General features: G+C 47.8%; 1 protein-coding gene across 5 annotated transcripts in view; it reads left to right on the plus strand.

Moving 5' to 3' along the window:
* The first annotated feature begins 969 nt into the window (after positions 1-969).
* Positions 970-19,617, plus strand: part of LOC118509435 (four and a half LIM domains protein 2) — a 107,397-nt gene continuing 88,749 nt past the window's right edge. The window contains exons 1-3 of one of the 5 annotated variants that reach the window (XM_036050033.1): positions 1,836-1,925; positions 14,762-15,292; positions 15,375-16,683. In XM_036050033.1, the coding sequence (XP_035905926.1) occupies positions 14,779-15,292; positions 15,375-16,507 (1,647 nt within the window). In that variant the 5' untranslated portion in view covers positions 1,836-1,925; positions 14,762-14,778 and the 3' untranslated portion in view covers positions 16,508-16,683. Of the gene's footprint in view, positions 1,926-12,558; positions 13,675-14,761; positions 15,293-15,374; positions 16,684-17,241; positions 17,328-19,617 lie in introns of those variants that run through there. The other 4 variants (XM_036050032.1, XM_036050031.1, XM_036050036.1 and 1 more) reach the window with 4 other exon arrangements.

The raw sequence follows: 19,617 nt of genomic DNA on the forward strand, positions 1-19,617 counted from the left end.
TATTCCCTAAAAATGGATTAACGCTAATAATGTGCAATAAACCACACACAATCTCACTGTAATGCTAAATGAGGGCAGATTAGCGAAAACGATCCCATCACTCGATTTATCACAACATTTAACGGAATCGAGAAGCTTAGAATTGGTGTTTGGCTTTTATTGATCGCTATCTACCGTTCGAACACACATTTCAGCTTAGATTATATTAAGCTACCGAACCGCGATCTTATGAGAAGGAATCGCTCACTCTTTCTCTCACACGCGCTCTTTCTTCCATGCTCTCGCATTCCGGTTACCAACAAACACACACACATAGAAACTGAACCCGAGGCACGCACAACTGGACGCGAAACCTCTAGCCCGCATTAATCCGCGGCTAGGCTCGGCAATGACTCGACAGCTGCGCAGCGCAGCCTCCACCGGCTCTTCCGTGGCAAGCTTAAAAACCCTCTCACGCTCACCATACGCGCAGCCCACTTCCGAGACGCCTCCGACAGCCCAAAACAGTGAGCCGGATCAGATCATCCCTTGCAGGCTCAGGTGGGAGCGAAGCCCACTCTCTCTCTCTCTCTCGCCGGCTCATTAGCCCAAACCGGTTCCCACGCAGAGGCTGGCGTAGGCACACGCAACGTGCAGGCGGCTCACGGGCTCCGACGACTCTCGCTCTCTGTTGTGGTGTTGTGGTCTTAGCGCGAGCCAGCCACCGAGAGCACATTCCTTCGTGAGCCGCGTGTCGCCTAGCCCGGTACCGATTCCATCACTGCTAGACGCCGAACGACCAACCACAGTCCATCTGTCCAGTCTTGACCATCTGTCACCTTTGCCAAGGACCGGACTCCGGAGTCCTTCTGCAAGCAGTGTGGCGAGGCCTTGCACCGACGATCTTCGACCGGCCCCCCCCTCCCCGCGTTCTCGTGGTGCAGTGCAATTTTGCGAGCTGGGTGTCTGGCTTTGCGTCACGACGGCGCGCGAACATAAACCTGCCGGCCGCCGGACAGATACAGTTAGTGCGTTAAGTGTGTTACAGACTCTGTGTACCGGCTCTCACTCCCTTTGCTTCCGGCCAGTTCCTACCCTTCCCACATCTGGCCCTACAGAGTGTGTGTGTGTGTGTGTGCGCTCGCGCGTCTATTTGGAGGAGTTTGCTCACGCTCGTGTTTGCGCGTATATGCGCAAAGCGACATTTCTCCTAGACCGTTCCAGCGAGGTGGATGTGTTTGGGCACAGTTGATTTTGCTGGCTTATTCCTGCCCCGTTTCCACGTGGAATCGAAAGCATCCGAAAAGAGTTTCGGGCACGTCCTCGACAGTCACTCGACGCTGGTGTGGTGATTCCATCGTCTCGCTATTTGCAACAACCGGAAGCAGTGGCGCATTGTTCTGTGCTGATTCCGTTCGATCGGAAGAGAATTCAAATTAAGTGTGCCGTGTAATTGTGTGTGTGTGTGTGTGCGGTTGTTGTACATGTTTGTAGCTCAAGTGCTCCCATTAACGGTGTGAAGTGTGTCTCCCTACGTAATCTCGGCGTGCAAACAAGTGTCCAGAAAAGATATCCGTTGAGTGTGTGCTTGAATAGGCCGGCCATTTGTGTGTGTGCGTGTGTGTGCCTCCCCGCCAAGGGTGAACAACATTCTAGCGGCATTTATCGCGGCCGGTTCGTTCCGCCCAATAATTCCAGTACCTACGCCGTTCGATTCACCTGTCCCTCGGTCAGGCCAGCTCCGCTAGATTGAACCTGAGCGGCCAGTCGTTGTCGGTGTGAGTGTAAGCGCGCACGTGTTTTTTTCGGTAGTAGCGTTCTGTCCCAAAACGGGGAAACAAAGCATCATCATCATGTTGACCCTATCGCACAGTGGAGATGATCTGGCCAAGTCGCTCGGTGCGCTGACCATCTCGCGCACGCCCCGCGATCAGTTTTCGGACAAGGTAAGTCTCCCCGGTTGGAGTTCCTAAGCAACGCATTAAGTCATAGCCTACTAAGGCATATAAACACTAGCTGTCAATACCCCAATGCCGCAGCAAGCATCTTCCATCTGTCAAGCTGATCCGATCTTGTATCTCTCGACGTTGTCATCATACGCGGACATTTGGCTCAATTGTGATTGATACGGTTGAAGGAATGGGATGATGAGCATCATACTGTCATCACCTACTTTTTAAGCTATTTTTTCGCATGCTGCGTGGTGATCTCATAAAGCATCGAGTTACACAGTTATTATCTGAGCTGATGAGACCGGGAGCCCCAATTAATCGGGAGCAGCGTCGCTTCCCCGGCCGGGTTTGTCAACGCCAAGCCAACGATAATGAAGACGGGCCGGGCCACGCGTTTGTAAACAAACAACAAACCCACCTACACGAACCGCAAACAGGGCGACTTGGCGGGGCGTGAAGAAGATGCTCAGCTCACCTCACACTTTGCTTTGGAGCTACAATTAGTAGCGATCACCGGCATATGCACCACCACCAACTTGATGTGCGTTTCTGGTGCCTCGACCCAGTTTTATTAAATATGCGCCACGTTCCGGATCGTTGCAGCAGGCGGGGGACACACCCCCTCTCCCACGCGTCCGCTTATCGTACCGATCGTGGGGTTGACTAATAATTTGAATGCAGCACAACGACGCTCAACACGCGATCATGCGGCTTTCGGCGCTGTATCCGCGTTCGTAGACAAATATTGCCGACGCCTGGCGCGAATATCTGTCACCGCGCCGCGTTACGGAAGGGCATACAATTTTCATATGCAACTGACGTCATTCTGAGCTTGATGGCGTATTGATACCAGAGGCAGATTTTGTTCAGGCTCATAAATTTTTTTTTTTACGCGTCTGACATTCTTCTCCTAGTCCGTGGCACGTACTCGCCGCTCAAGGTAGGCTAGACGTTTCCGCAAAACGTTTGTCACACAAAACACCCATGCCCATGAAAATATTCCATCCGGGGACGACGATGGTGTCATTTTTTTTATGTTCACAATAAATCGAACCTCATTTATCAGGGAACCCGCAGCAAACGCTGGCAGTGGGTACAATTTTGCGGTCGATCAATCGTATTTGATGAACCCGCCGCCAGCTGTATCCTACCCTAGCTGGCTGGGGGCAGCATTCATTACCGATTTTGATCTACGACCCGTCACGTCATCCTGGAAGTGAGGAGTCCGTTGTCGTTTTTTTTTGCGAAACATGTTTTAATTGAAGAAATAATTATTTCGTCCAAGAGCATTCCGCGGGGTCTCTTATCGCTTATCGTTTTCACTGTCAATCACACCATCGTTGTTGAGGTGAGATAATGTTTTTCTGCTGCCTTCTTAGTATCACTTACCGATGGCTACGTGTTCCATGTCCATGCCCGTTCACTATCAGGCCGGAACTTTGGGCCCGTCAAAATAGGCACCATCACCACGCTGTTATCGAGCTACTGAGCGATTTCTGGGAACAAAGTTGGTAAACGCAGAGGCCATGTCATCTAAAAGTCCGGATAAGCTCATCTTCATCTTCAAGAGATCATTAAGGTGTCCATAAACATAATTGTTGGGTTTTACGGCTCTCAGCTATACAGACGCACCTGCCGAGATCGCTTTCATGCTCAACAATAAGAGCTTTTACAAGATGACGCCACAAAATTGGACAATGTCGGAGGTTTCGCGCAACCAAAACCCCCAGATCACCTCGCTCCAACGACATCGAGGCTATTATTACAACTGCTTAAATTAATTGCACAAGATAGTGATGCAAAGCAAGAGGCGGAGAAACAAAAATACCCAATCGTATCTGTATCTGCTGTGACAGATCAAAGGCCAACAACTGTGGACAAAGTGCTCGAAATAACCCACGCCGGTTTTCTGGATGCGTGTGCTCCAGCGACTTTGTGGGACGTGCCGAGAGAAGCACAAAAGTCACCGAGGACAATCCGCGTCCGCCATTGACTTTTGTCCCACCGCTGGGAACGAAGCACAGGACGAGGACACTTGCTCAAAGCCTTCTTGCCTCGTCAGTGTTGCGCACCTTAACGAATGGGGTACCGTGCCACACGTGCAGGCGGCTGCTGCTCTGCAGACAAAGCCGAAGCTCGGTGCCTGATGACATTGAGCTCTGTGGTGTGTCTGGGAGCCAGTGTGTTCACGACTCCCGCGAGTTCCCCGGGCGCGCGTTTGTGCGTCTGGGTATAATGGAGCAATATTAACCATATATGTAACAACAATTCAATAGGGCGAATGGGCCTAATTAATTATGATACACTTCTTTTTTGCTTCCCCTTTGCTTTCCTGTTGTGTGTGAGTGTGTGTTTTCGCCGTCCGCTTTGTGACGCCGGAACCTTCTGTTGGGCGCGTTGGGCGCATAAAAGCTGTGAGTCACACATACGGCTTTGCGAATGAATAAACATCGGATTTCAAGCACCATAAAAGGAGCATCGTAAATAGTTCAATGCGAGAAAAATTTACGTCCGCGGCAGGTTTCGTTCCGATGGGAACGGGGAAAACCCGGAGTATTTTCGTTCTTGGTTCCCTTTTTTTGGTTTTGGTTTTGGAAAGGTTGTTTTATAAAAAATATATTTCTTTTACAATGTATTTTAAATGCATTCAAGTACACCAATTTCAGTATTTGATGAAACAATAACGAATATCCCTAAAATCTGGGCCTGGTGGTACAGAGTGATAGTGATCCCGACCTTTCACTCAGCAGGATTAGGTATCGAATCCCATCTGGATCGTTTCTTCTTAGCAAGAGCTATCTGGTCCCTTGAAATAAAGTGCCTAGACAGTTGAGAACCCAGTGTTGACTAAACTATCCTTCACCTCTGCAGTAAACAGTACGATCGACAACGCCACAGTTTGCAAGATCAATCTACACGATCTACCGCGAACATCAGGCCTACCCATCAAAAAAGCATTGTTTTGTTTTATTTCCAACCATTAACGAGCTAATCTTTCCAGTTGAAAACAGAATCCTAATTAGGTACAGTACGGCCTACTACGGACAAGCAAAACTGCTACCGTTAGAAACGATTTAGCAATTTCACACGCCATTAACAAAAAGTGCATCAGCGAATGGCTTCCAAATGACTTCCAAATGCATTCCACCTCGCCCCGGAACAACACCCATATCTCGAATGCAATGCCATTCAGCTTCAAATTTTTGAATGACTCATCAAAGGTGGTGGGTAGGTAGCTGTGAAGATTAGAACCAGCGCGCGGTTCGATTGGGTCGTATCAAAAGTATTGGTCGTATTTCTAGTTTTGAAAGATAAACACAAAAACCTGCATCTCAAATGTTTATTCCCTTGTGAAACTTATCAAACTCAAAAACGGGCGCACCTACTAGGCGGCTAGGTCCTACCAGGTCTTTTGAAAATACCTACTAGGTCTTTGAAAAAGAACGGATGTTACGTATTGTGTTAAGATGGACAGTAACGAAAAGACGGTTCTGTTAACCATTCAGTAAATAGGCATGAAAGCATCAATAATATGGTAAAAATACTACAGGTATTTCTGTTAAATCTATGGATTTAATTGAACTCCAATCTTGCCTTTAAGAAAATCATTCCCGGGATACCTTAGGGCAGTTGGCTGGAGCCTTAGCCAAAGCTATCGTATAAATAAAATTTCGCGAATAATAAGCTCTTCATTTTGGTTAATCATTAACCAAGCTGCTTCTTCAAATTGGGTCATCCCATTTTCAATTTCCATTAGTTCCGAATCCAGAAGATCCCGAGATCCAAAATTCAAATCTTGTCCAAGATGTTCTTCACAATATAGTCCGATTCTATGACCTTCAGGCAGCAGCTACGGGGAAGATAAAGTCACCACATCTACATTTTCATAATAGTCCTAGGTACATATTCCAGTCGAACAAGAGTGCCGCCGGCACCTAGCCACAACTATATGTTCCTTAAGGGGAAAAATGGTCATCACACAGGGTAGAAGAAATGATATGAGCTCCAATAAGAATTTGAGGACGCCACGTGCGAGACAATTTCTGACAGCTGAACTGAATCAGGTTAGAATAATAGTCTGAGCTTTATTGTATTCTTTTTGGATTAAATTTAACTAACCATTCGCTATGGAATGTTCCAATATGACTGTTTCGATTTTCTTCTCCTTCCATGGCACTACAACCTCGAGCGGTCTCGGCCTGCCATTGCTGGCTTTCTGTGACTTAATTTTACCGGTAGTAGCAAATTAGTCGGCCCGGCGAACGGGTAGGCGGTCTGGATGGGAATAGAACCCCGGTCCTTCCGGGAAACAAAAAAAAATTGTATAATTTTGTATAATTGAAAATACAAAACTCAATATTAAAAATTAAATAAAATTAAGTAAACCCAACAAAACTTTTGCGATGACCTATCCGTGTCTCATATTTTCATTGTATCAGCCTTCCTTCCGTAGGCAAACAAAAGGGCCGGATCCAGAATTGATGTTGTTTTTTAAATATATTTCTGTCCGTTATTATTCTTGGAAAATCTCCTACCTTCAGCCATGGAATCGGGAGGGTGGCGACCATCATTCTCTGCACCTCGGCCAAGTGCAAAAGTGCAGCCAAACAAACCACATGCAAAATCCCGGTGCGAAGCGAAACAATCGTCCGCAAAGCAATAACATGCAAGCGATAAACGAGCTTGCTCGGTGGTTACCGGTACACCGGCAGCAGCAGCAACATTGTTTCAACGGTGTACATATTTAATGTACAGCCTCGAACCTCCCGGGGGGATGGGGAGCTTGTACGAAGGATCAGTTTTATGCGAATTCGCACCGACGATCGATCGAAACCAGGGGGAAGAGGACCGTTGTCTGGCTTGGTCCCGGCTAGTCATTCATTCACACCGTACATCTTCCCAAGTTGCCGTGTTCCTGCTAGAAGATCACGATCGTTCTGGAGTGCAGGAAGCTCCATTACACGCTCGACGCCGTAGTACAATAAACGAATAAAGAAGAGCCAAAACAAAAACATAATCAAGCATCGGGGAAAACAAATGTACGGGCGCTTTCACGTCCGGCCTCGAGAAAGGTAAAATTAAGGATAATTTTCGAATTAATGCATCGTTTCCGTACCACCGATCAGAGCCAGCCAGACAGAAGAAAAGGGGGCCGATACTTAAAGTGAGATGCGGTCCAGCATTCCGGACCTTACATAAATCCCCTTCAATTTACAAAACCCCAAACACCGGACGCGGTCTGGAGAACCTCGAAGAGGACACACAAACAAAAAACCGGTGAGTAGGTCAGAAAATTCATTTCCGGCATGCCAAGGGAAGGTTTTTGGATGGCGCCGTCCACCGGTATCGGTGTTCTGTCTGGTATTTAAACAGCATGCAGATGCAGAAGCTCAAGGTTTTCGAACGCCTGCTCTCATCGGTAGACAGTCAAAATAAATAAACAAGCTATTGGTCAATAAATTCGTGTTAGGAAACACATGCTCGGGCAGGGACGCGCACTATAGGGCTGCAGGTTGCATCCGCCAAACGGGCCCACACGTGACGTCTTACGTGAATTGGTTGACTAGTGCCGAGTGCAGCGCTCGTTGTGCGATGCAGTTACTGCAAACGTGAAACATTATCACACCCCAGTGCCAGATGCGGGGGGTACTATTTCGCAACACAGTGGAGTGCAAATGGGCATGCTAATGCATGAGGAGAAATTAATTATGACCAGTGTTTTGCGCAAGTGAATTCGAAATTTGTAGCAGTTTGTCCAAAACAATTTGTCTATTTGTCTATTGATGAAGGTTGGATATTGCATTCCTCTAACTAGTTGTGCAAGGAAGATCACACAGGAGGCTAGACTACAGACGTCCAAGTATTGAAAAGATACAAGGGCCGCACAAACTCCATTGTCGTAGTACCGGGTAGATATTTGAAAGGATTGAAGGATTAAGGGCTAAACGCAAGGATGAGTGAGAAGATTTCTTTTAAAAAATCCTTCAACTCCAATTGAGATAATTGAGCTGTGCTGTGTTCATTAAAATGTCTCAACAAAATCAAACTCTCAGTGGATTTATCTGAAAAATCCTATGGAACTTCCTATGGGACAATTCAACCGATTCCGGTAGCCAGTTGTTGAAATTAGTTTCTTTTTGTGAGTAAATTACGGCTACTCTAAACTAGCTTCTTCTTTTTTTTTGCTCTTTTTCAAACTTTTAACACTTGTTAATAAGAAGCTTTATAAAGTAATGTTGTGGGAAGGCAGCCACCTTGACGGTTAATAACGCATGAATGTTTAATATAATTTCATTGTAACATTCTAATGAAAAATGAGTCAACCCTTCTTTTACCCACAGAATTAAACAATGGCGCCTTAACTCTAACTGCTGTCATGCTTCTTCTTCTTTGGCCTAACGACCTCTTAGGTCATGCATGCCCTTTCTGGCTAGCCTAGACTTAATGATAGCACGTAGTTGGATGTATGGCTGCTATATGAAGAACAATATGCTTTTTGATCATTATTATAAGTTTAAATCACCAGTCTAACGTAAATTATTCAGGGCTTTACTGCCAACTAGCATGAAGTTACAGGTGTTTTAATTAAAAAAAAAACAGTTACAAAAGTTCACGTTCTTCATAGTAAAAAACGAAGTAAACTTACGCGTTGTCTTCACGTAAACATTCTTTTCAAAAGTATATTTACGAAAATAATGAAACTAGGCGATTTTATGATCTTTCGAAAACATTCGTGATCTATGGCTTTGAAAAGCGTTTTGCGGTGAGCAATTAAGTTAAATGATTATTCCGGCAAATATGACAGCAAATGACAGCAGAGCCAGGGTAGAACTGTATGACGCAATGAGCTCTTTTGGAATCCCGGCCAATCTTACCAGGCTTGTAAGAATGACAATGGCCAACATCACATGACAGGTAAAGGTGGATGGAAAACTCTCAGGGCCCTTTGCTACCACCAAGGGCCTGCGCCAGGAAGATGGCCTTGCCTATCTCCTTTTCAACCTATCCCAAGGTATGTAGATATAGAAGGTAGAGTTGTTTAGAGCAAATTGACATTTCTCGACCTGACATAACAGTTCCGTGGTGATCAAGGGGAAGGGTATTGAGAAGAGTGACGGCAGCGTCGGAGGAGGCGCCGGTGGTGGTATCGCTTGCGATTTTTTGACGAAAAATGCAACCAAATATCGTCAATCGTCTGTGGGACAACACTTAATATGCGAAGATGACCCATAAATTAGCGAAATTGCTCAAAGGACTGAGAATCGAGGCTGTTTGTTCATGTTGGTAGCCCCATACCATATGTTTTTGTAAACAAACTCTGACATAACTCGACTAAAATGTCGCCCTGTCAAATCGATAAAAATCCACCTTCTAAATACATACACCTTGACCTATCCTATCAATCTCCTATCAAATAATCCAATATGGCGGTACTGTATTCATTGAAAACACAGGTCTCTCTCCTCAGTTACTTTCGTAAAACTCCACAAATATTCCTCAATGTTTGGTCTATTAATACGGAGAACAAGAGTGTGTAAATACGTTATCAATTATATAGAGCTACAAGCTCTTTGCCAGCTTAATAGGCCACACAGCTTCCCGTGCCACATTTGACTCTAGATCACCAAAATGGCTGACACGCGTTCATTAATAAAATGTTACTTTCCTAGCTGGTGTAACATGTTTTACAATTTAATCACACAGTGTTCCCCAATTGGACCGCCCGTAAGCGTCGTCTTCCCTAGCGTAGACAGACGACATTCAGCCTACCTTCTGAGTAGGACTTGCCAATCCCAAACAAAACCCACCATCTGGTATACATCTGAACGCTGCTTGCTCGCTCCCCCATTGTGAGCAATGCAAATATGCATTAACTACATACCACCGTTTCATCGCGACGAAGTGCAGCAAAAGAGCCGGGGAAGCGCTTAATAAATGGTAACCACCATTGGATGGGATGCGTGTGCATCGCGAACAGCGAGTGCTGTGCTTACAATGCCTGTGCTACATTCTCGCAGATCGCTGCCAGCCGAGCTCCAGAAGCAAGCAAATTAAACTGCAAGAAGGTGATAAGCGGTGGCAGTAAAAATGGAACGAGACGAACGAAGAAAAAAGCATAAAAGCGTACAGAAATATCGTTTGCCCTCGGGGCAGCCGTGTCTGACAGGTAGCCTGACCCTGTTGTGGCACGTCAGACACGCGAAGGTCGCTTACACACCGTCGCCGCCCCCACCCATTTTCAGCTTCCTTGTCCTTGTGTGCCAATTCTTCCTGCTTACCGAGACCGGAGGGTTGAGCTGCAAGGTGTGCATCGATTTGTCCGGGAAGTTGGCCGGTGTGTGCGAAAGAAAACATTAAAAATTATATGATTCCAATGGAGGTGGTGCTTGTGGGGTTTACAGTACGGGAAATACTTTGTGCTTTTTAGTAAGATCTCGATCGTATTGGAGCTGAATGGTGTTTTTTTTTTTAAATGTCGATCGTAAAGTCTAAGGAATCTTTAATTTATTGTTCTAGATAACCAGCTCAAACTGAGCTCAAGTTAAGCTGATTAACCTCAAGCTGAGTTTAATGAGATCAAGTCTCTGAAGTATTATCAAAGAACTGAAGAGAATTGAGACTCGGTTCTTGACCTTGACTTAACTCTTCAAAATAATTCGGTCTTAACTCTCACTTTGACTAGCAGATGGCTATCTATGACCTTTAAGTCCTCATATCTGACTAGTTGTCCTCAGAATTTAACAAATCGGAGTGTTGTTCGGCCTGTTTAACCGTCCAAGACTTAAATAGACTAAAGAAAATTTAAATATAGTCTTACAGAATATATCCAGCTAGTAGATCAGATGATCTTCGTACTGCCAAACTGACTCACATTTCCCTAAATTGTTTACAACACATATGGGCTTCGTGAGGATCTTACTGATCACTTTAACGTTAAATATACCCTAGCCTTCCTCCTTTTCTGGAGAAACTTCAGCTAACCTGGTAAAGTGAGGAAACACCTTCGACCAAAACACAATAATTACCCCCACAACTTTATACCAAACATTCCCACCCGTACCGAGGGGGGGCACAGTCACCGAGGATCACCGAGGAGAGCGTGGGCGCAACTTCGAAAGTACCACCGTGGCCGCACTCGGAAGAGCATGATTCAAAGTTCAATTTTATAGCTCACGTCATTGCCGAGGGCCTTCGCCCCATCATCCGGCACTTAACCATTTACATCCGACGCCTCCGTCCGATGGCGCGAGAGTCCCACCGGAGTCACCACCACGGAATGAAAGAAAGCCTGTCCGATCGGAGACTGCGGGGTCCGCGGTGATCCACGAAGGAGGCCACACAAATTCACATGCAAACCGGTGTAATTAGGTGGAGACGAAACTCGCAGAAAACTCGCCGACCCCGGTGAAAGAGGGCCGGTGGATTTGGATGTCCAATTAAAGCGAACTCGCGCACGGTGCAGAACAACAGCAGGTACGTTTCGGTTTGGACGATGAGCGTTTCCGATGAGCTGCGAATGATCGCGATGAAGCTTACCGGACGACGGCGACGACGACTGCTTCGGTCTACCTGTAATGTAATTTAAGGAACGATGACCTCATCGACGGTAGAATCAACAAGACACCGTAACAAGACTTGCTTGCGACTTGGACTGTTCAACAAACCCGTCCAAAACAGCGCACATGGGGCGCCGCGCGTGCTTAGGAGGTAGCGCGCGCCAAACGCACCCAAACTGGTTCCATTATTCGCAAACACCAAGGTTTGAAGACTTTGAAGAAGGCATATTGGACAGAGTGTTCGGGGTTTTCGGATACAATTGAGGCCATCGGAAAGAAGCTCAATCTCTTTCTCTCTCCTTCTCTCTCTCTCTCTCTCTCTGGGGCTGTGGCTATGTCTAATCAGAAACTTCACCAGAGCACACACAGCTCGAGTGCTTTGGGTTCGCTAACGGATTCGGAGGAAAGTGTTACGAAGGAAATGCTGGTGCCTTTCTTCCGGGGCTGCCTTTCGTGTTTTTGCAATCATCGTTAAGTGCGGTAATCGCGAAATGATGGCAATTAATCTACTATTCATCATCTTGTACCACCACCAGCGATTGTGCATGGCAGCGTGTGGTTCCGCATCGTGGTTCCGCGAATAAAGATCGCTCAGGAGATCGAGATGATGCCGGTGAACGCGCTGAGGCATTTCACCAGTCAGTTCTGTTTTGTGTGAATTTTATATCTGCAAGCTGATATGGGTACACACTGATTTTATCTATGGTTCATCAAGAAAAAATGCTGCAGACAGGAATGCAAACACCCGATAAGAGTTGTAGACCACGTTGGAAGAAGATTAAGGTTACGGATTAAGTTTTAATGGCTGACTATATGCCACATTATCGTCCAAGATCATTTATACTGCTTTATAAGTTAGTCGAATAACATTAAGGTTAACTGCAGGACTCGGCGCGCCTTAAGACATTCCATCCTTCTGGAAGGTGCCCAAACAGGTTCCAATCATTATTGGTCAACAAATCAACTCTGGCTCCAGGTTCGGCACCGAGAAGAAATATCTAGTAAACAAAGTTCCAGCGCTCTCTTGCAGTATCCCCTGCCAAACAAACATTCGCCATCGCATCCACCATGACATGACCTCGATGCAAAACGGGGATGCGTTGTGTTTGTGCACACACCTTCACGCCACTTGATCGGCTGCTGCTGACCACATGCCTCCACATGTAAACTAATAAAAATAAGCAAACCTTCGACACAAACACACCGTACATCCTGCCGTACAAAAATGTTTTGCAGACCCGCGCCACCGGGGAAAAACCCGCATCCATTCTAGTTTCAAAAAACGAAAAGAAAAGAGGATGGTTGTAGCTCAATCACCGGAGACGCGCTCTATTGAGATGCGATTTAACACCGACCGATTGGGCACGGTCTTCTGACCGCAACGCTGAACCAACACTGTTGTGGACAAGTTTGGCTTTATCCGACGCTGTTTAGCCTACGGTTCCGGGACACGGTACCAAAGCTAACCTGAAATTAAATGGCATGAGATCATACCGGAGGAGGAGAACAACCTGGACCAGAACTATACCTGCAAAAAGTCTGTACTCTTGTCTCTGTCTTTTGTGGCGAAAATACACGCCGTCTTGCCCAATTGGTTCCGTTTCCGTCCGAGGGACACGCATACACACACTCACACGCATGCAAGCACTGTCAGCTCCCACACACTAACAGCCCACGCCGGTTCTGGTAGGTCCTCCCCTGGCCTGATGTCTCACGATCGGTGTTGTTGTAACGCCGTTTAGTGCAAAACTTCCACTCGCCAAAACCTCTGGCACCGAACCCTCCCCACACGTACCGGTTCTCATCGTGCGCGCTGCTAACGGCGTGGTATTGCCGGACGCGTAGGTGTCGGGGTGGCGGTGGAGGTCGCGTTCGATCAGGCGGCCGAGATTCGAAAACCCGCGGGACGGCCCGCACAGTCGCTATTTTGCATCTCGACCGGCGTGAGGTTCGCAAGCGCAGCGCTGGTGTGTTGTTTCGAACGTGTGAAATCCGGTTCACGGTAGCTGCACGTGAGTCGAGTGAGGTGGTCATACATCTTACCGGAAGTGGTATCATCATTCACACAACACACACACACGCACGGCTGGATAACATGTGAAGCAGAAGCTACTCGGCTTAACCGTGTCAATACATCAAACCCTCAAAACAGTGAGTTTCCCGACCATGCGTGCCCAGAGGTTGCAGTAGGTGCTAATGGTGTAATCAGCTTAATCCCATCGCAAAATGAGAAAGGAGTCTTCGGAAGGAGATTACCACCACGAGATGCAAACCAGTTACCGCTGGCTTGCAGCACCGCGATCAGCCGGCAGTTCGGTTTGCGCTGCGTTTTCGTGAAAACAGGTTTTCACATTCGTTGATGGTGCGTTGAAGAAGGTGGTGCTTTTTCGGACGTTGTTGCCAGGCTGATCAAGACCGTTCAAACGCTTCTAGTGACCCATTCCCATTGGAGAAGTTTTGAGGTTGTGTTTGAGCGATCCCAACACTCAATGGGATGAGCTGGGAGCGTTTGCTCAAGGAATTAAGTGAAGTAAACTGAAGTTAAGTTAATTATCTTGCCTGTTTAGCACGTGGTTGGCGACCGAAAACCTGCCTCTTCTGTGGCATTATACAACTTCAAGAGATCTTGACCGATCGTACCCTGGAATTTCCCCGACTAGCTGTGGATACCTAATCCTAGATATGGAAGGAGGTCCAAACTGGCCATTTCTGGCCTCTTTAACATAAATTACCCTACGCACGAGATGATATTCGTTGCACGATCCTCACGTGTGACAGTCCTAACCAGCCACACTAAACTGAGTCACCGGTTCTTAATGGTCATAGTCATTGGCTTTAGAAACGGTCGACCGTGTGTGCTTACTATGGATAAAACAAGTTTCGCATGAAGCTCGCGCTCGGTACAACCTCCCAAAGCACGGTTATAAAATCCCAAACGCAGGTCGGAAATAGATCGAACAACCTGTTTCGACGGTTTGTTACCAGGGTTCCGGGTTACCACCGCGGATGGCGCCTCTGCGTACAATGCCCTTATTGAAAACCGACGCACGTGAAATTTGCATTGCAAATCATTCGCTCTCATTTGCAAAACCCGTGAACCCATATGGAGAGCACATGACAACATATCCGATCAGTAACGGATCAGTAACTAGTCAGAACATCTCGGCGCGGTTTATCTCCTGCCGGCATCCTTTCTCGTTGGCGTTTTGGTTGCTCCCAGCAGCTTAGGTCCAATTTTTTTTTTAATTTGTGAATTTGTGTCCTCCCCCAAAGGCTTGCCGGACACAGTGATGTCCTTTCTGCGGACGTTTCGTTCGAATCTGATACTCAGTACCGCACCACCATCATCGTACGGCGACGCTGAGCGTGGAACGATGCGTACCGGTACATCCAAGGGCGCTGCTGCTGCTAGTAGCGCACCGGCAAAGCCAACCTCAAGTGGCAGTCGAAAAAATTCAACCAGCCGGTCGGCCGCGGAAGATCCGGATCGTTCGGCTTACAATAATGCTGGACGGCGTAGTAGCAGTAACAGCGTTGGGACGATGCAGAACCGCAGCGGATCGAAGCACAGTTCGTCCACCCGGTACGGGAAGGAAAATCCGGCCCCGATCGTAGTTTATCTCGACAAGCAACCGGACGGTAAGAAGCAACCGACCAGCATCCTGCGCACGAACACATTCACACGCCACGACGACGATGTGGCTCCGGAACGGGTCCGGCATGCGGTCACACGCAGCGACACCTTTACGATCAACGAAACGAACGATGAGCCGATCAACACCGGTACCTACACCCGGTCGGGCAGTAAGTGAAGCACTTGTTTGGTAGCGTGCTGTGTCCTTCCTCGAGCTAACCTGACCTCCCACCCCGTTTTCATCCCTTCCAGAAATTTCATCCCCACCGACGACGGATGTGTTTGAGCCGCTGTACGCGAAAAACATCTCCCTTAGCTCGCAGGAGCAACTTCCGGTGGTGGTGGATTCGCGTACCTATCGCAAAAAATCCTTCAAAACCTCCAAACCGGTACAGAAGGTGGAAAGCTTCATCAAGCGCTTCGAACGGACGCTCTTCAGCAAGGGCACCGGCACAAACGATTCAAAACGGCAGGCCGGCACACGCAAAGGTTCCACCGCATCGGAAGCCACGATCGTACCGGCACCCCGGTTCCGTGACGTCGGCATCAACTGTAAGCTGGACGAGGAGGAAAAGTTTAAAGCGAAGCTGGAGGCGATGAAACAATCGCGGCAAAGTTCGCGCGATTCGCTCATCAGCCACCGCGAGCGCAGTTTGTCACCCGGCAAGCAGCGACACTTTACCACGGGCACGTACGATCGGCGATCGTCCACCTCGCTGTCGGTGCAACCGCTGAAGGAGGATGCAAACGGCTACAACAGTGGACGGGAAAGCGTAACGCCACCACTGCCGGTGGCGTCTTCCAGGGACCGTTCCACGCTGTACCGACCGACCGAAAGTAGCTTCCTGAAAAGTAGGCAGAAAGAAATCGAGATGGGTTACAGTGTGGTTAACAAACGGCAACCGGGGTTTTATCTGCCGGCAGGGCCCGATAGAACGACCGGAAAAGGATTACCCGATCGTGGTGGCGGGAAAACGGCAGTGCCGGAAACCAATCAATGGCGCGCGGGACGAGATTCGTACCAGGAACGACCGACCAATGTCCGGGATCGACACTACAGCAGCCAGGAGCAATCCACCTCCCGCCGGGATACGTACCAAACGCTGAAGGACGAATACGAACGGCAGCATCAACTTCAGGCACCGGGTACCAAACCGGTCGGCATAGCTAGTCCCCGGATGAGTGCGATACGTACCCCGGCAGATCAATCACCACCGGTTTCTGCTCGCAAGGACTCGCACGGATCCGATCTGCCGAAGTACACGTTCGGGACAGATCTGCAGCAGCGCCGTAGCCGGTTCCAGCAGTTCCAAAAGTCATTTAAAAAGATGGATGACAGTGCGTCGGAGGTGTCGGTGCAGCAGAGCTTCTTCGTACCTATTTGAGGAGATTTGGAAACGCCCGAGGATTCCACCGAGAATTCCCATCCTTATAGCGCTTGTTGCTTTGATTGCTTTATAAAGCTGTTTAACATTCTACGTCAGGTATTTGTACAAGGATCACATGCACTGCAAAGCGGGACCATGACCTAAACGACAATAAATTCTGACTTCCCTATGTATATCCATAGCTATGCTACCTTTGCACCACCATCGGATGAGGAGTCTTGACTTCCATTTTGACCGCGAGAGTGCGAATGAAGGGTTTTTTTTTGTTAAGTTTCAGTCGTCCGAAAGATCTGATTTATTTTCATTTAACAATGTTGTACAAGAATGAAGTACGTACGGATATTTCAATACAGGACACCGCTCTGCTCGGAACTTCAAAAGCCCTTGAACCACTTGAACCATGTTGTATTCCATGCTTTCCTCGCAATTCGTCACCTAGGTTTCACTTAAACAGAAGAATCTTTCGAGTGCTTCCCTTAACACTTCTACACTCGCACTCGCAACAAAGCAACCATTGCTTTCCGTACTCTTCTTCCCTAGCATAAACATGGGCTCGTATTCGTTAATAACTATAAACATTCGAAGAAGCAAATCCAGCAACCGCAGAAACCGAGAATTAGCTTACGGGACAATATTTTCTATCGCAAAAAAAGATATACGTGCGCTTACAGACAGCAGCAAATGATGTGGTACAGAATATCGTTACATCCAATGCCATTTCCTCGTTTCAGGGTGTCATCATAAGCGAAATCTTCGACGGTGCCGAATGCGATAACTGTCCCGACCGATGCCCGGGATTTAGGCCGCACACCTGGAGGTACGTGACGATTCCCACATTCTCCCTTACTATCCCGGTGCGTCCTCTTGTGGGCCGTTGCTGCATTAGGTCGCTGCTGCTGCTGCTGCTTGCGGTGGTGCGTTTTCCACGGTTCCCGGATCGACACCGGATGGTAGACGGTGCCGTTGGAATGTGTACGGGCGGATCGCTTCCGCTCGTTGGCACGCTTCCGTTTCGGGCAGATACGTATGATGTGCCCTTCCTGGCGACAGTAGAAGCACAGCCTTGTAAAATACCGGCAGCCTTCGGTGCGATGGCCCATCTCACCGCACGCGTTGCATTTCGTCGAAACAGGCCGGGCTGCTGGTACGCCGGTCGCCGGTCGAATCCGTTTTCGGTCGGTGTCGTTTCGAAGGTGCAAGGGATTACACTTGGGGGGTGCCTTTTGAACGGTCGTTTGAGCAATGTAATAACCACCGTTGGCGTAGTTTTCGATCCGCTTCGATTTCCTATTGCCGCAGCAGCACAACAGGTTTCCCATCGCTCGAGAATATTAGAACGCGCGCTGCTTCAAGAACAACCGTCAACAGCGGACAATAACGTGTTACACAGAACTTTTCTACCAGTTGCTGCAGAAGCGCGGCTTCGATCATTGTTCCGCGCTGCTAGGGCTCGATCTCACTAACACTAACAAACACACGCACCACTTTCGCACGTACTGCATTCGACAGGTCTCTTACCCTATACCACTACTACAGCTACACACATTGTTTACGTTTTGCGTTCCAGTAAAAATGGGATTCCTATTTGGCTTGTGCAGTGGATGTTCGGCCGAAAGACGAACGGGAAAGAAAACGTTTGCAACTTTTTAACTAAACAAAACGGCCACTCTTAGTTACGTTTCTGTCTCACGCGTCTGTTCTGCTGCTCCCGCTCCTTCGTCGGACACATTTTTACGGTATGTCCTTTCTGGCGACAGTAGAAACACAATCGAGCCGAATATCGACAACGGTCGGACGAATGGTCCGATTCACCGCAGGCACTGCAGCCGGCATGAGCGATACGGTACCCTTGCCGGTTGTTCACCACTCGCCGTGGTCTGTTCTTCGGTTTGCTGTGGTTGGGCTTAGGTTGTGTCTGTCCGGAGCAAAAGTTTCCCATCCTACTACCGCAAAGAATACCATACGCTTTGAAGCCTCCAAATGCACTGGATCGGATGCAGCTTCGAACTAATGGCACATCATACTCTGGTGTAAAGTGTAAACAAACAGGATCACGCACACATGCACAAACGGTGTTAACGGGCGATCGTTCCAAGAAAGGGCGAAGTTTAGTACAATCATTAATGGATTTTGAAGCATCCTGAAGCTGCGCTTTCAAAGGCCGGTACAGATAAGGAATGGGTGGCAAAAGCTGCCGGTGCTGGTGAGCGATTAGAATGTGGACCGTCGTTTAGGAACCTCCAGTTGAGATGCCTTTGCTGCATCCCGAGCCTTTATTGTGCTACTGCGTGAATTTGCAAACCCAAGATCTCTAGGGGCGGTCTGATGGTGGATTCGGACAGCGACACCGGTCTTTCTACGGGACAGGATCGGAGATCGAATCTCGTCCAAACCGCTTCCCCCCCCCCCCCCATACGAAGGACTATGACGATCCTGCTAGGGGTAATATCAAGGGAAAGAAAGCTAGAAACGCCAGGCTATAATCGGAAGGGCTTATTAGGTTATTAATGCCAAACAAGAACTCTAGCTATGTTGCCGATAAGTCCCGTGGCCGCATAAGCAACATTGTACACAAATGCACTTGTCAAGTGCATCATCCGACTGCCTTTGCGTGTGTGTGTGTGTGGTTTGCGCTGTTCCAGTGTTTCTCAAGCATTTGCCGGGCTTTGCAAATATGAAGCTGTTTTTCTATTTTTGCTAAAAACGACTACTTGGGTTAGCAATACCGTTCTTTACGATTAAAAAAATGCAACTTTGGTACTTCTTAACCGAGCAGTGACACCAGCCTAAAAAACACTGTTCGCATGATTGTAAACGTGGTACATTTCAAATCGGAGAGATGAAGATGAAAACCTTCAAATATTTCATAAAAACGTGCAAAATTCTTATATTTTGGCAGTTTATTGTAGTACAAGATTTTAATAAAGTTTGGCTTAATCCGGTATGCTTTGTCCTTTCACCGGTTCACCTTTCCGGAGCATCGGAAAATTTCCGACCAACGGCACCCGTGTTGCAGAGACCTCGGCTGGAACGTTTCTTGCGCCTGTGCTACGTTCGAGCTGGGTGTCTTGCGGTAGACACCACCCAGACAAAAAAACTGAGCCAAT

This window comes from Anopheles stephensi, chromosome 3 (genome assembly GCF_013141755.1).
Source record: "Anopheles stephensi strain Indian chromosome 3, UCI_ANSTEP_V1.0, whole genome shotgun sequence".
Classification (NCBI taxonomy): domain Eukaryota; kingdom Metazoa; phylum Arthropoda; class Insecta; order Diptera; family Culicidae; genus Anopheles; species Anopheles stephensi.